The sequence below is a fragment of the Ailuropoda melanoleuca genome, chromosome 1, assembly GCF_002007445.2.
Source record: "Ailuropoda melanoleuca isolate Jingjing chromosome 1, ASM200744v2, whole genome shotgun sequence".
Taxonomy (NCBI): domain Eukaryota; kingdom Metazoa; phylum Chordata; class Mammalia; order Carnivora; family Ursidae; genus Ailuropoda; species Ailuropoda melanoleuca.
This window is the reverse complement of record NC_048218.1, coordinates 160,010,480-160,022,458: the sequence shown is the minus strand read 5'-3', so window position 1 is coordinate 160,022,458 and position 11,979 is coordinate 160,010,480. Positions and strand designations below refer to the sequence as shown.

Below are 11,979 nucleotides of genomic sequence, written 5' to 3'. Positions count from 1 at the left end.
TCCAAGACAATTGCTCTTCCATTCTTCAATAAAAAATGCCACCTTTGAGTCTCATGGAGTCCAGTTATACAATCCTCTACATGTCTCCTCATATTGATTATTAAGGACGTAGCTTTTGGTCATTCTCGCCATTCTAAGATTTGCTGTCAATCTGAGACAACCTCAACGCCCATATAGATAACGAAACTAATCTCCGGCCTTGACATCCTTCCTGCCAAAGCTCTGCACTGCCTTTCCCTTCTAGCATTCTGCGGGGAAAGGTGGAGGGAAAGGAAAGTAACAGAACCACCTGGGAAGATGACACAGCACCCCCACCCCCAATGATGGTGACATGTTTTTGATAAGTTGTTATACTGTCTCCTTCCCTAGATGACAAACCCTGTCCCAGACCTTGTAATAATCTGAAGGTATTTCATTGAAATCTAAATGCCTAATCCCCACTTATTTAAACATGACTGCCTATACCTCTCACCTTTAAAGAGAAGAGGCTATGGAAACTCCTCTGATTCCAGATATGATGATGGAAGAGGGTCACCAGGCAGCCCTTCCAGAAGAATGGGTCGAATTAATCATCTACGTGGCCTTAGTCCTCCTCCAATGGCTGGTGGATGAGGAAGGTAAATGTCTGCTCTAAGAAGCAGACAACTGGACATGCACATTCATAACAGAGGGAAACCATGAAGAAATAGAATGCTACCATGCTGGACAAGGAACTGAATGTGTATGCCTGATCAAGGATTGCTCTGTGTCCTTGCAGACGAATGAGGTCGTGCTGGGAATTCCCTCCCCAGGGATCTGGCATGACCGACATGCAGTTCTATAAATGCACATGTTTGTCTCATTATCTTTTTTGTATAGTTTATGAACGTATTAATATAGTTTTAGTAAGTAAATATTTTTAGGTTACAAAACTTGACTTCTCATCTTTGTATAATTCAGAACTCCAGATTTGAAGAAAAATAAAAGGTTGTGTATTCAGGACACACACACACACACACACACACACACACAAAAAGCAAAAAAATTTGCCGTTTTAACTGTTTTTCTGTACCCAGTTCAGTGGCAGTAAGTACATTCACACTGTTGTGCGACCATCACCACCACCATCTCCACAAGTTTTTCATCTTCCCAAACTGAAACTCTGTGCCCATTAACCAATCGCTCCCCAACCCCCTCTCCCCGCAGCTCCTGGCGACTACCATTTTACCTTCTGTTTCTATGAATCTGACTACTTTAGATACTTCGTAGAAGTAGAATCATACATCTTTGTCCTTTCATAACTGGCTATTTCACTTAGCGGAATGTCTACAAAGTTCATCCATGTTGTGGCATGTGACAGGAGTTCCTTCCTCACACTGAATAATATTCCATTGTCTGTATTTGCCATAGTTTGTTTATCCATTCATCTACTGAGGGATACGTGGATTGCTTCTACCTTTTGGCTGCTGTGAATCACGCTGCTATGAACAAATATACAAGTATTTGAGTCCCTGCTTTTACTTCTTTTGCGTATACACCCATGAGCGGAATTGCTGAATCCTACGGTAATTCTGTGCTTAATTTTTTGAAAAAACTCTACCATATTTTTGATCACAAGTTCCTGGCTACACTCACATCTTTATCCAGCCGAATCAGCACCTACCATTCCTTAACTGTTCCTCTGGCTGCCCCGTGACCTTCTCTGCCTTTGTTTCCTTCTGGCTTATCCGCCCTGGCTGGATTCAACATTTTCTGTCCTCTTCTTTTGCTCTTACACTCTGAGTATTGCTGATGAAAGCTTTACGACTGTGACTACCTATTTATCTTTTCCAAATTCATCTTTGGTTTCTTAAAGCTGCTTGGCAATAATTAATATCTACTCTCCCATTGCCCTCAACGGGAGTTTTTGATGTTTTCACCACCCCCCTCATACATGTTCTCCTAATGTCAATTTGCTCATCTTTGGCCAGGTGGTACTGCATTTCCCCAGTTTCCTGAGTGGACAGAGACCACGAGACAAGGTGTGGCTGCATCAACTTTCCATCAGGATCTTTGCCTCTGACCACATTTGTCTCCTTCCCTCCCACCTGAGTTCAAAGAGTCTTGCTTCTCCTATCTGAGGGTCATTCTACTACCTCTATTCTGGAGCCCATCCCCTCCCCATTTCTGGTGGCTTATCCCTCTTCACTATTTTATCCTCCATAATTCCTTCTCCCTTTCTTCTCCTGAAGCAAAAAGACATGCTCTTGTCTCATTCACACTGAAAAACCAACCCTGGGCATAGCTCCATGTTTCTAACTAGGCACTTGGCTTACCTCCTTCCCATTGCAGGCAAATTCCTCCAAGAATAATTTGTCTTTTCCTTCCACTTCCTCACCTCCCACTTACTGTGTAACTCAGTGCAATCTGGCCTCTGACTTGTCACACCTTCATGGTCACAAAAGACTTTCACATTTCCCTATGTGAGGACACTTTCAGTTCTTAGTTCTTCTCTCACGAGTCTCTGTGGCTTTGGCATTACTGACCATTCCCATATTTAGACTCTGGTCTCCCATGGCACGACGTTTGCCAGAGGTGTTCTCCAATCTTCACTCCTTCCTCATCTTTCTCTACTTCGCAGCACGGAGTCAAATCTCTTTACTCTAAAGCTCCTCTGATGTGATCATCCCAAGTGCAGGTCTAACAACTCCCTACACATCGATGACTCCCAACTGACTCTCCAACCAATAACGCTCTTACCAGCTCCCTACTGGTCACGGACACTGGAATGCTTCAGAGACACCGTGCAGTCATCTTCCTATAGCCTTCACCTTTCTCCCAAACCAATTTTAATTTCCGGGAACGGCACCTGCACCTACTTATATCACCCCATCAGTCCCATCTACAAGCCGATGCTTTGTTTTACCAGCACTTCCCCCTTGTCTCCTCTGGCATCACTCCCCCACTGGCCGTGTCCGCTGTCATCACTTTGTTCAGCTCACCATCATCTGGCTTGCCATTGTAACACATGGCCTCAGTAACAACAGTCTCTTCCCCTTCCAAGTCGCTGTTCCTTCTGTGGCCAGTGTGAGCTTTCGAATGTGTAATTCTGACCAAAGACCTACTTACAATCCTTCAGTGACTCCTGAGGCTTACAATAAAGTGCAAACTCTGTTCCTTCGTTTATATTATTGGAATTATGATATGGCTCCTTACTAATTCTGTCATGTTCACCTGTATAATGATATACCAGCTTATTTATATTTTTAAAAGCCTACTTAACATTCTAATACTTAAATCACTTGGAACTATTTTTGTTTGCTTTGAAGCTGTGAAGGAGAGTACTGTCGTTTTGCCCAAAAGGCTGGTCAGTTGTTCAATCACCACTCATTGAAAAATCCATTTCTTCCCCCACTGATGTGCAATGTACAATTAAGCAGATATTCCTTTATTTTAAAATACATATTGATAGTCTGGTAGTTCCTCAAAGGATTAAACATAGAATTACCGTGCAGCCTTAAAAAAAAAAAAAGTCTCACTCCTGGGGCGCCTGGGTAGCTCAGTTATAAAGCATCTGCCTTCGGCTCAGGGAGTGATCCCAGCGTTCTGGAATCGAGCCCCACATCAGGCTCCTCCGCTAGGAGCCTGCTTCTTCCTCTCCCACTCCCCCTGCTTGTGTTACCTCTCTCTCTCTCGCTGGCTGTCTCTATTTCCGCCATCTAAATAAATAAAATCTTTAAAAAAAAAAAACTCTCTCCTGCGTATGTACCAAAGAGAAATGAAACATGTCCATGCAAAAACCCTCTACACAAATAATTCTAATGTTCACAGCAGTATTTCTCATAATAACCAAAAAGTAGAAGCAACTCAAATGTCCATCAACTGATGAGTGTGTAAATAAAATGTGGTACATTCATATAATAGAATAGAATTCAGGCTTAATAAGTAATGAAATCCTGATACAGACTATGCATCACAGATGAACATGGAAAACATCTGAAGTAAGACAAGTATCAAACACCACACACTGTGTGAGTTCATTCGTTGGAAGTGTTCAGAACAGGCAAATCCACAGAGACATAAATTAGACTGGTGACTGTCTAAGCCTGGAGAGGATGGGGTGATTGGAGCTAACAAATATGGGGTTTATTCTGGGGGTGATGAAAATGTTCTAGAATGGACTGTGATGATGGTTGTACAACTCTGCGAATACACTAAACACTACTGAAGTGTATACTTTAAATGGGTGAATTGTGTGGTATGTAACTTACATCTCAATGAAAAGATACACCGAGCATCTACAATGTCCCAGGCGCCTTTCCAGGACAGAGTAGTTAACAAAACATACAAAATCCTTGCTTCCATCTTACACTGTAGCTGAGGGAGAGGAAGGCTATTAACCACAACAGATGGATAAATGAAATAACATATTAGAAAGTGATCAATCCTAATGGTGAAAAAATGGAGTGGGATGGGGCATGCTGAGGGATGGAGGTTTTAATCCTATCTAGGGATTTGAAGATGTTATTTGCACAAAGACCTAGTGGATGGGAATGAGATACTTTTACGTCTTGAGAGAAGACTTTAAGACAGAGATAACAGCTAGAGCAAAGGGCCTGTGGTCAGAATGTGCCTGGTATATTCAAGAAAGGGGGCCCATGTGACTGCAGCAGAGCAGTGAGGAAAAGAATAATAGGAAGCGAGATAAAAAGAGTAAGGGGCAAAATCGTCGAGGGTTTTATAAGACTTTGTAGGATTTCTAGCTTTTGCTTAGAGGCAGTGGGGAGTAAAGGATCACAGTGGCTGATACTCTGAGATCAGATTTTGGAGAGCAACGAATGCAGCAACGGGGAAACCAGTGAGGAGGTTCCGGCAGTTATTCAAGAGAGGGATGATAGCTTGGCCCAGGACAGGAGCAGTGAAGGTGGTGAAAACCAGTCAGATTCTGAACAGATTTTGAAGGTGTAGCCTACAGAATTTCCTGGATGGACTGGACATGAGTGCCAGAGGGAAGAGTCACATCAAGGCGACTCCAAGGTTTTTGGCCCAACAGAAGGATCAAGCTGCCATTCAACAAGCTGGGAATACTTGGGTAGAAGGGGTTTTGGGGGGAAGGTCAGGATTTCAGTTTGGATGTGCTATAAGACGTCTTTCAGACACAGGAGTGAAGACACCAGGGTCTGTGACCACAGATCCACTTTTGCAAATTACTGATGTACGGGTGACATTTAAAGCCACAAACCTGCTGCAAAGCAGCTCAAAGATTAAAGGCTGGGCATTTCACTATTAAGGTTGGGGAGAAGAGAAAAATGTAATGAAGTCCCAGAAGGACTGATCAGTGAGGTAGGAAGATGGGGAAAGGTGAGGTCTTGGAATCACTAAAGAAGGTACCAGGAAGCAGGGAGCGATTGATTGCATCAGGATGCAGCCAAGAGTCAAGTATGGGGAGAATGGAAAACAAACCATTAGACTTAACAACGTGGAAGCAAAATGGCCCCACAGGAGTCTTGGTGGAGTGGTGGGGACGAAAGCCTGTCCAGAGTGACTCACGAAATGGAGGGAGGACCAGAAGACAGTGACTAAGATGACTCTTCTGAAACGATGGCTGTAAATGAGAGCGGAGAAATGGGAGAGTTTCATTTCATCTGCACGAGTGCCACTGACGTGTATTTATGTCACAAAAACAACTACTGTGAAAATTGAGGCATTATTACCAATGCAGAACGTTAATATACAGAGAGATATAAAGATATCTTAAGGGCTTTCGTCAACTGAGCTGACACAGTGTTGCAGAGCAAACGGGCGTGGAGGTCAGGAGGTCTCACTTCCTATTCTATACAACCTGAGTCACTTAGGCTTCCGTGACTCTGTTTTCTCTTTTGTATAAGGACGATCATGACCTAGATGATTTTAATCTTCCAAATCTGTGCTTTCACTTTGCTCATGGGTATGGATTTTTAGATTTAGGAGGAGTTATCTTTATACTTGCATTTAAATGCTCATTTTTAATCTAAAAGTAGGTGTGAAAAAAAAGTCTTTGGCAAATAACCCGTCATGTCAGAAAGAAAACAAAGTTTCATGCCATACCATAACAATAACCCCAATTTGATTTCAGTTATCAGTTTTGTTAAAAGGAGTTTTGCAACTGTATCACTGGAGTGTATAAAAAATAATTTATTATTTTTCATCTCTGTGTTGAAACCATCATTTAAACAAGAAACACTGAGACACACAAGAAATGTCTTTCTCCTACTAGAATTTCCAGTCAGTCAGTAGGTCGGTCATGATAAAGGTACAAAAGAGCCGGGTATACCTACTGTTTTTTCTACTGCGATTCCAAGATGGTGTTTCCAAATGTTGCCAAGGGAAGGGAGGGAGCTTACCTTGTGCTGGAGAAAGGGAACCCACTTGCAGTCTACCAGTTCCTGGCGATACGGTTTTGTAAAGGATCCGACATAAGACACAAAGGCTGCGGTAAGGAGAACATCTCCACAGACGGTCTTCTCTTGAGCTTCGAATGATTTAATCGACTGACCCCAGCGAATCTTCTCTGACTGGAAGGGAAAATAACTCAGATGTAATTGCAGGGTGAACACCAACAAAACAAATGTTTAAGATGACCACCTTAGGGCTCCATTTTAGTCTACGTCCTTTTGCAGAGCCTTTGGAAGGCACAGAACTGGACTGTATGACTATCATCACCTTTCTTACATTTGAAACCCATCCTTAGGAAGGGGGCTCTCATACTCCCCTTAGTGCAGTGTACTGCAAGAGGGCATGAGATCTTTCAAATCTCCTTGTTGGATGCTCTCTTTCTTCAAAAGCTGACAGTCATCTTCCTGTCGCTCTGAGAGTGGAGGACCAAGAGGTTGGTCTGACTGAGTGACGTTAGGATTTTTTTTTTTTTAAAGATTTTATTTATTTATTTGACAGAGATAGAGACAGCCAGCGAGAGAGGGAACACAAGCAGGGGGAGTGGGAGAGGAAGAAGCAGGCTCGCAGCGGAGGAGCCTGATGTGGCTCGATCCCACAACGCTGGGATCACGCCCTGAGCCGAAGGCAGACGCTTAACCGCTGTGCCACCCAGGTGCCCCGACATTAGGATTTTTAATGGCAGCCTGGTGGCTCTGCCTTCCTCTCGCTTTGTAGCAACGGTACTACATCGCCCTAGACAACCACTGTTTTAAATATACTGGCTATCAATTGACTGTAGACAAAGGAAAAACGACCAACACTGCTCACATTAATTAAAATGCAAAGCTTTAAAAGCCAGCTATCCTGGATACTATTAATTAAAGAATAATGCTGGTAGTACTAAACTGGGGTTATTTCTCTGATATAATCTATCAGTGGAAGAACCTATAGCCTATATTAAAGAAAAAGAAATCAGTAGGGTTTCACTAGTCTTGAAGACGATACACTCAAAGAATGCTGTTGAAGTCTTTCTATCTAGTTGGATGGCCATTTAAAATCTGATTTCCAGGTTAAGTACATGGAGGCCTTAATATTGGATTTAAATAAAACTACAATAAGTATATGGATTGACTGAACTGAAGGATCGCTCGCTAACTCACCATTTCAATGCATGCTAAAATTAGCATCACATTCTAAGAACATGCAAATTAATAGGTACTGAAAAAAATCAGCAATCTGATAGTCCAAGCAAAGAAGAACCCTGTGGAATTTAGCTCTGCCTGTGAAAGAAGAGAGCACAGAAAGCAAAAATGATCTATGTCAGAAGAGACTGGAACGCCAGTTCCCTGCAAGCCACCATAACACCCACAACACGGAAGTCGTGAAATTAGCAAGTGAGAATGGTTATCGAAGCTATTTTAAGGTCATCTCCTTGCTTTGCTTGATAAAGATCACCCCACGTTAGCCATACAAACACTAAGGAACTTCAACTCTTCAGCCCTCTTTATAGAATTCATTACTTTCCCTCCTCAGCTACCGACCATATATCCATTAATTTTGAAGAGAAATTTCTCATTTGCCTTTCCTCCATCTTTGTTGTCTTTGGATAGTAAATGATAAACAATAAAGTGCACCCACCTCATTCTCCAAAACAGCTTTGAAATTTGAAGATTTACTAAACACAGACTTATTGGCTATTGAAATCGTCAATAATTTCACTATACCACCCACGCAACATAAATCATTACTGACATTGGCTAACAAGGGTTTAAGAGTTGGAACATGTCCTGTAATAAATTTCTGGACAGTTAAAAATCACTATAATTTTATTCTAATGCATTATAGATTGTCTGTAATGTCATCCTGACCAGGGTGACCCATTTCTAATTTTGAACAGCTGTTCAGCTCAGGAGTTAGTTAATGATTAAATATAAATTGCCTGATTTATTAGTCTGAATGGTTGAGACTATAGCTTCCAGGTCAATGCTATATAGACAAAATCATCAGTCTTGATGCTTTTCAGAAGTTAACTGTCTCCTGTTCTAGTCAGAAAGAATTTATCCTCAAAGGAAAAGGTCTGACATCTTCAATTAATCCTTCAAAATGTGTGTGTGTGTATACAAATATATATGTAATTTGTTTTTTGGCTAGTTAACATGGTTTTACCTTCTTTCCTCTCCTTGTCTAAATCATCATGAGTAAGCAAAGCCTTTGGAACACCTGCCGTGTGGAAGAGACACATGGTAGACCCTGTTCTTTCCTTCATAGACATTTTGGACATCCGAAACCTACTACAAGCAAACAGTCTAATTAAATGGCACTTTTTCATTTTCTTAGGTACCTCACAAATGGTAAACACTTCAAACTACTTAAATCACATCACTTTCAATGGGAACAGGTACAAAGTGCACTGGTAGCAGTGGAACTTCTCAACTGATCTAAGAAGAGTGAATCTTCCGAGGGCTACAGGATTTTTTTTGTTTTTGAACACAGGTCATTCCCCAAACTCAATGACTCACTCACTCAACAAGTACCGATGGGTGCCTATGGTGTGCCAAGGATTATTCTCTCTCCTTGGGATCAAGGGGTGCAGAAAACAGATGTGGCTCTTGTCCTTGAGGAGCTAATATTCAAGTCAGGGGAAAAAAGACTGCCCCCCGAAGTATCCGCATTCACATACGTACGTATTTAAGTGTGTCATGTGGTGATAGATGCTGTGAAGAAAATAAGCCGACTAAGTGCAAAGAGGGCTATGGCGTGGGGGTGTGGGTGTGGGTGGGGATGTGTACAGGCAGAGGGAAGCCACGTGATAAGGAGAACTTTAAGCAGCCACCTGAAGGAAGTGAGGGAGCTAGGGATGTCATTATTTGGAAATGTGTAAGCCATGTGAAGGAAAAAGGCAAAGGCCACTGGTACGGGAGTGACTGATAGTACGAGGGAAGAACAAGGAGGGAGTGAAGCTGGAGCCGGAGGGAAGGTGACAGACATAGGGACAGAGAGGCATCTGGGAACTGGATCATGCAGGCCAGCGGAAGCCTTTGGACTGTACCTTGATTTAGACAATTAATTATTGGAGACTTCTGGGAGAGGGAAGACATAAATGAAGTTAATTTTTTTAATTACTCAGCTGCAGCAAGGGGAGTGGACTTTGGGGGCAATGGTGGAGGCCAGGGCAGTACCGCAGGGGAGAGGAGTGGGTGGCCTGGACCAGTGTGGGGGAAATGGCTAGGATTTGGAATGGACTTTGAAGGTACTGAAAACAATATGCTGATGGACTGGGTGTGGGTCATGAGAAGGAGCACAAAAACCCAAGAGGGAGTCCACAGCTGTTGGCCATAACCACTGGAAGAACAGAACTGTAATTACTGAGATGGGGTGCAAAGAGTGGATTTTACAAGTTGGCCCTGAGTTTATGTACAATGAACCATGAGTGTCAGAGAAGGGTTGAATTCAAATTTGTAGTAAATTTTAATTAGATTTTTTTGAAGTTGACTTTAAAAGTTAGGCTATCGCCCAAACGAACCCACCTTGACACACATCCTCCCTCCTTTGTTGCTAAGACAAATCTGATTTTCAAGAGCGGTGATGTGTCCTTCCCCACGAGATGAACTGTGATCGGCTAAGCCAAGGATGATAACCCCATTTCCCATGTTGCTGGCCTTCTTTGAAGCTAGATGTGGTCAATCTAGTTCTGGCTAGAGAAGCCTCAGTGGCTGTCTGCTAGACAGGTTGCCAGGAAAACTTCCGTTTTTCATGTAAAAGGAGAAAAATCCAGATTATTTTCTCTCTCCCCCGAATGTGGAGGTGTAGCAGCCTTCTGGGACCATGCTGCAGAATGCACGAGCGTGAAGGACCAGCTGCTAAGTATGCAGAGGCAGAAGGGTACAAAGAGATTCGGTATCTGACCACTAATTCCCTGGCTCAACAACGATAATGGTCTACCCGTGCAATTTTATTGCAGTATGTGAAAAATAAATTCCCATTTGTTCAAGCCACTGTAAATCAACTTTTCCATCACCTTCAGTTAAATGCATTTCTAATAGTTCAATTACATACTTTTGGGTAGCACTTAAATAAAAATAACAGCTTTACAGAGACTTAATTCACATATTGTGATAGTCGCTCTGTAAAGTACATAACTGAGTGGCTTTTAGTACATTCACAGACTTCTGTGATCATTCCCAGCAATCTGAGCATGTTTCTCTCACACAATGGAAAACTCTACACCTATTAGCATTATTCCAGATGCTGCCCCCTTGTCCATCCTCTGGTAACTGCTAACCTGCTGTCTCTGTAGCTTTGCCCATTCTGGATATTTCGTGTACAAGGGATCATATGACATGTGGTGTTTTGTGTCTTCTTTCACCTATTTTCATTTACATTTTCAAGGTTTATCCATGTTATAATATGTACCAAGACTTCAATCCTTTCTATGGTCAAATAAGAATCTATTGTATGCACAAATTATACATTGGAGAGCAAATAAAATTCGTGACTTCCTGAGGATAAAAGCGGTATGTTCTTCTACCACTTGTGTTCAAACAGGAGAAATTTAATAAAGAATTGTTTTAAAGACCTTTATTTCACAGGGGCGCCTGTGTGGCTCAATCAGTTGAGCATCCAACTCCTGATTTCGGCTCAGGTCATGATCTCAGGGTTGTGAGATCGAGCCCTGCATTGGGCCTGTGCTGAGCACGGAGCCTGCTGGTCTCTCTCCTTCTCCCTCTGCCCCTCCCCCCTGCACCCTGTATCTAAAATAAATAATAAAAATCTTTAAAAAAATATTTCATAGAGTAATTATTAACATTACTATGTCAGTCACTCGCCAAAAGATACCACAGGAAGAACCAAGCGACCAACCAAGCCGGCTTAGCTTTAAAAAAATGTTCTGATGGTACAACTCAGTTGCAAATGTATATTAAAAGAATCAGACAACAGTTCAATCCCACCGTTATCCAACACCTGTCCTTGGTTTCTAACAAATCTTAGAACACCACTGAGTTCATGGCTCTATACTAAAAAATGTAAAGAATCCATCACTTCTTCCTTTCCGTTTGTTGCAACTATAGTATGAAGGCTGATTATTTCCTTTCACTACTGATTCCATGTCTATTTAGTTATTATGGACAGCAAATAAAGATAAAATCCAAAAAAAGGTGATCTGAATATTTGAGATTTTTGAACAAAAGGTCAACTTGCCTCAAGTTCCTTGACAAGCCGATTGGCTAGTTCAATAGTTTTGTTGGTTTGGTTTACCTCCTCTTGACACTGGACTTTCTTGGCTATTGCTTTTTCAAATGAAGCTGTGAGTCTGCTCAGATTTCGATCCAAATCCTAGATAAGAGTGAAAATTAGCTTGTGAGCCATTGTTAGGTAAAATGGAAACAGTATAATCATCTTAAAGCATCTATTACCTATAGGTCAATGAAACCAACCTCCCTGCCTCCTTGACCTTTGCCCCTGTAGCACACATATGTTAGGGAAGAAAAGGATTAGTGATAACAAATGCATCAGTGCCACTGGAGACGACCAGTTCACTGTGAGCTTTTCTCACCTGCCTTTTGCACTAAGCAGAGTGCACACAGCCCCTGAGGGGTGGGGGGCGTG

At 42.1% G+C, this 11,979-nt stretch overlaps 1 protein-coding gene across 1 annotated transcript in view; it reads right to left on the bottom strand.

The window, feature by feature from the left end:
- The window catches only part of DNAH11 (dynein axonemal heavy chain 11), a 323,435-nt gene that overhangs the window by 71,689 nt on the left and 239,767 nt on the right, over positions 1 to 11,979 (bottom strand). Inside the window, exons 66-67 of the mRNA XM_034643547.1 lie at positions 11,572 to 11,706; positions 6,255 to 6,512 (exon numbers count right to left, since the gene is read on the bottom strand). Of these exons, the coding sequence (XP_034499438.1) occupies positions 6,255 to 6,512; positions 11,572 to 11,706 (393 nt within the window). The remainder of the gene's footprint in view (positions 1 to 6,254; positions 6,513 to 11,571; positions 11,707 to 11,979) is intronic.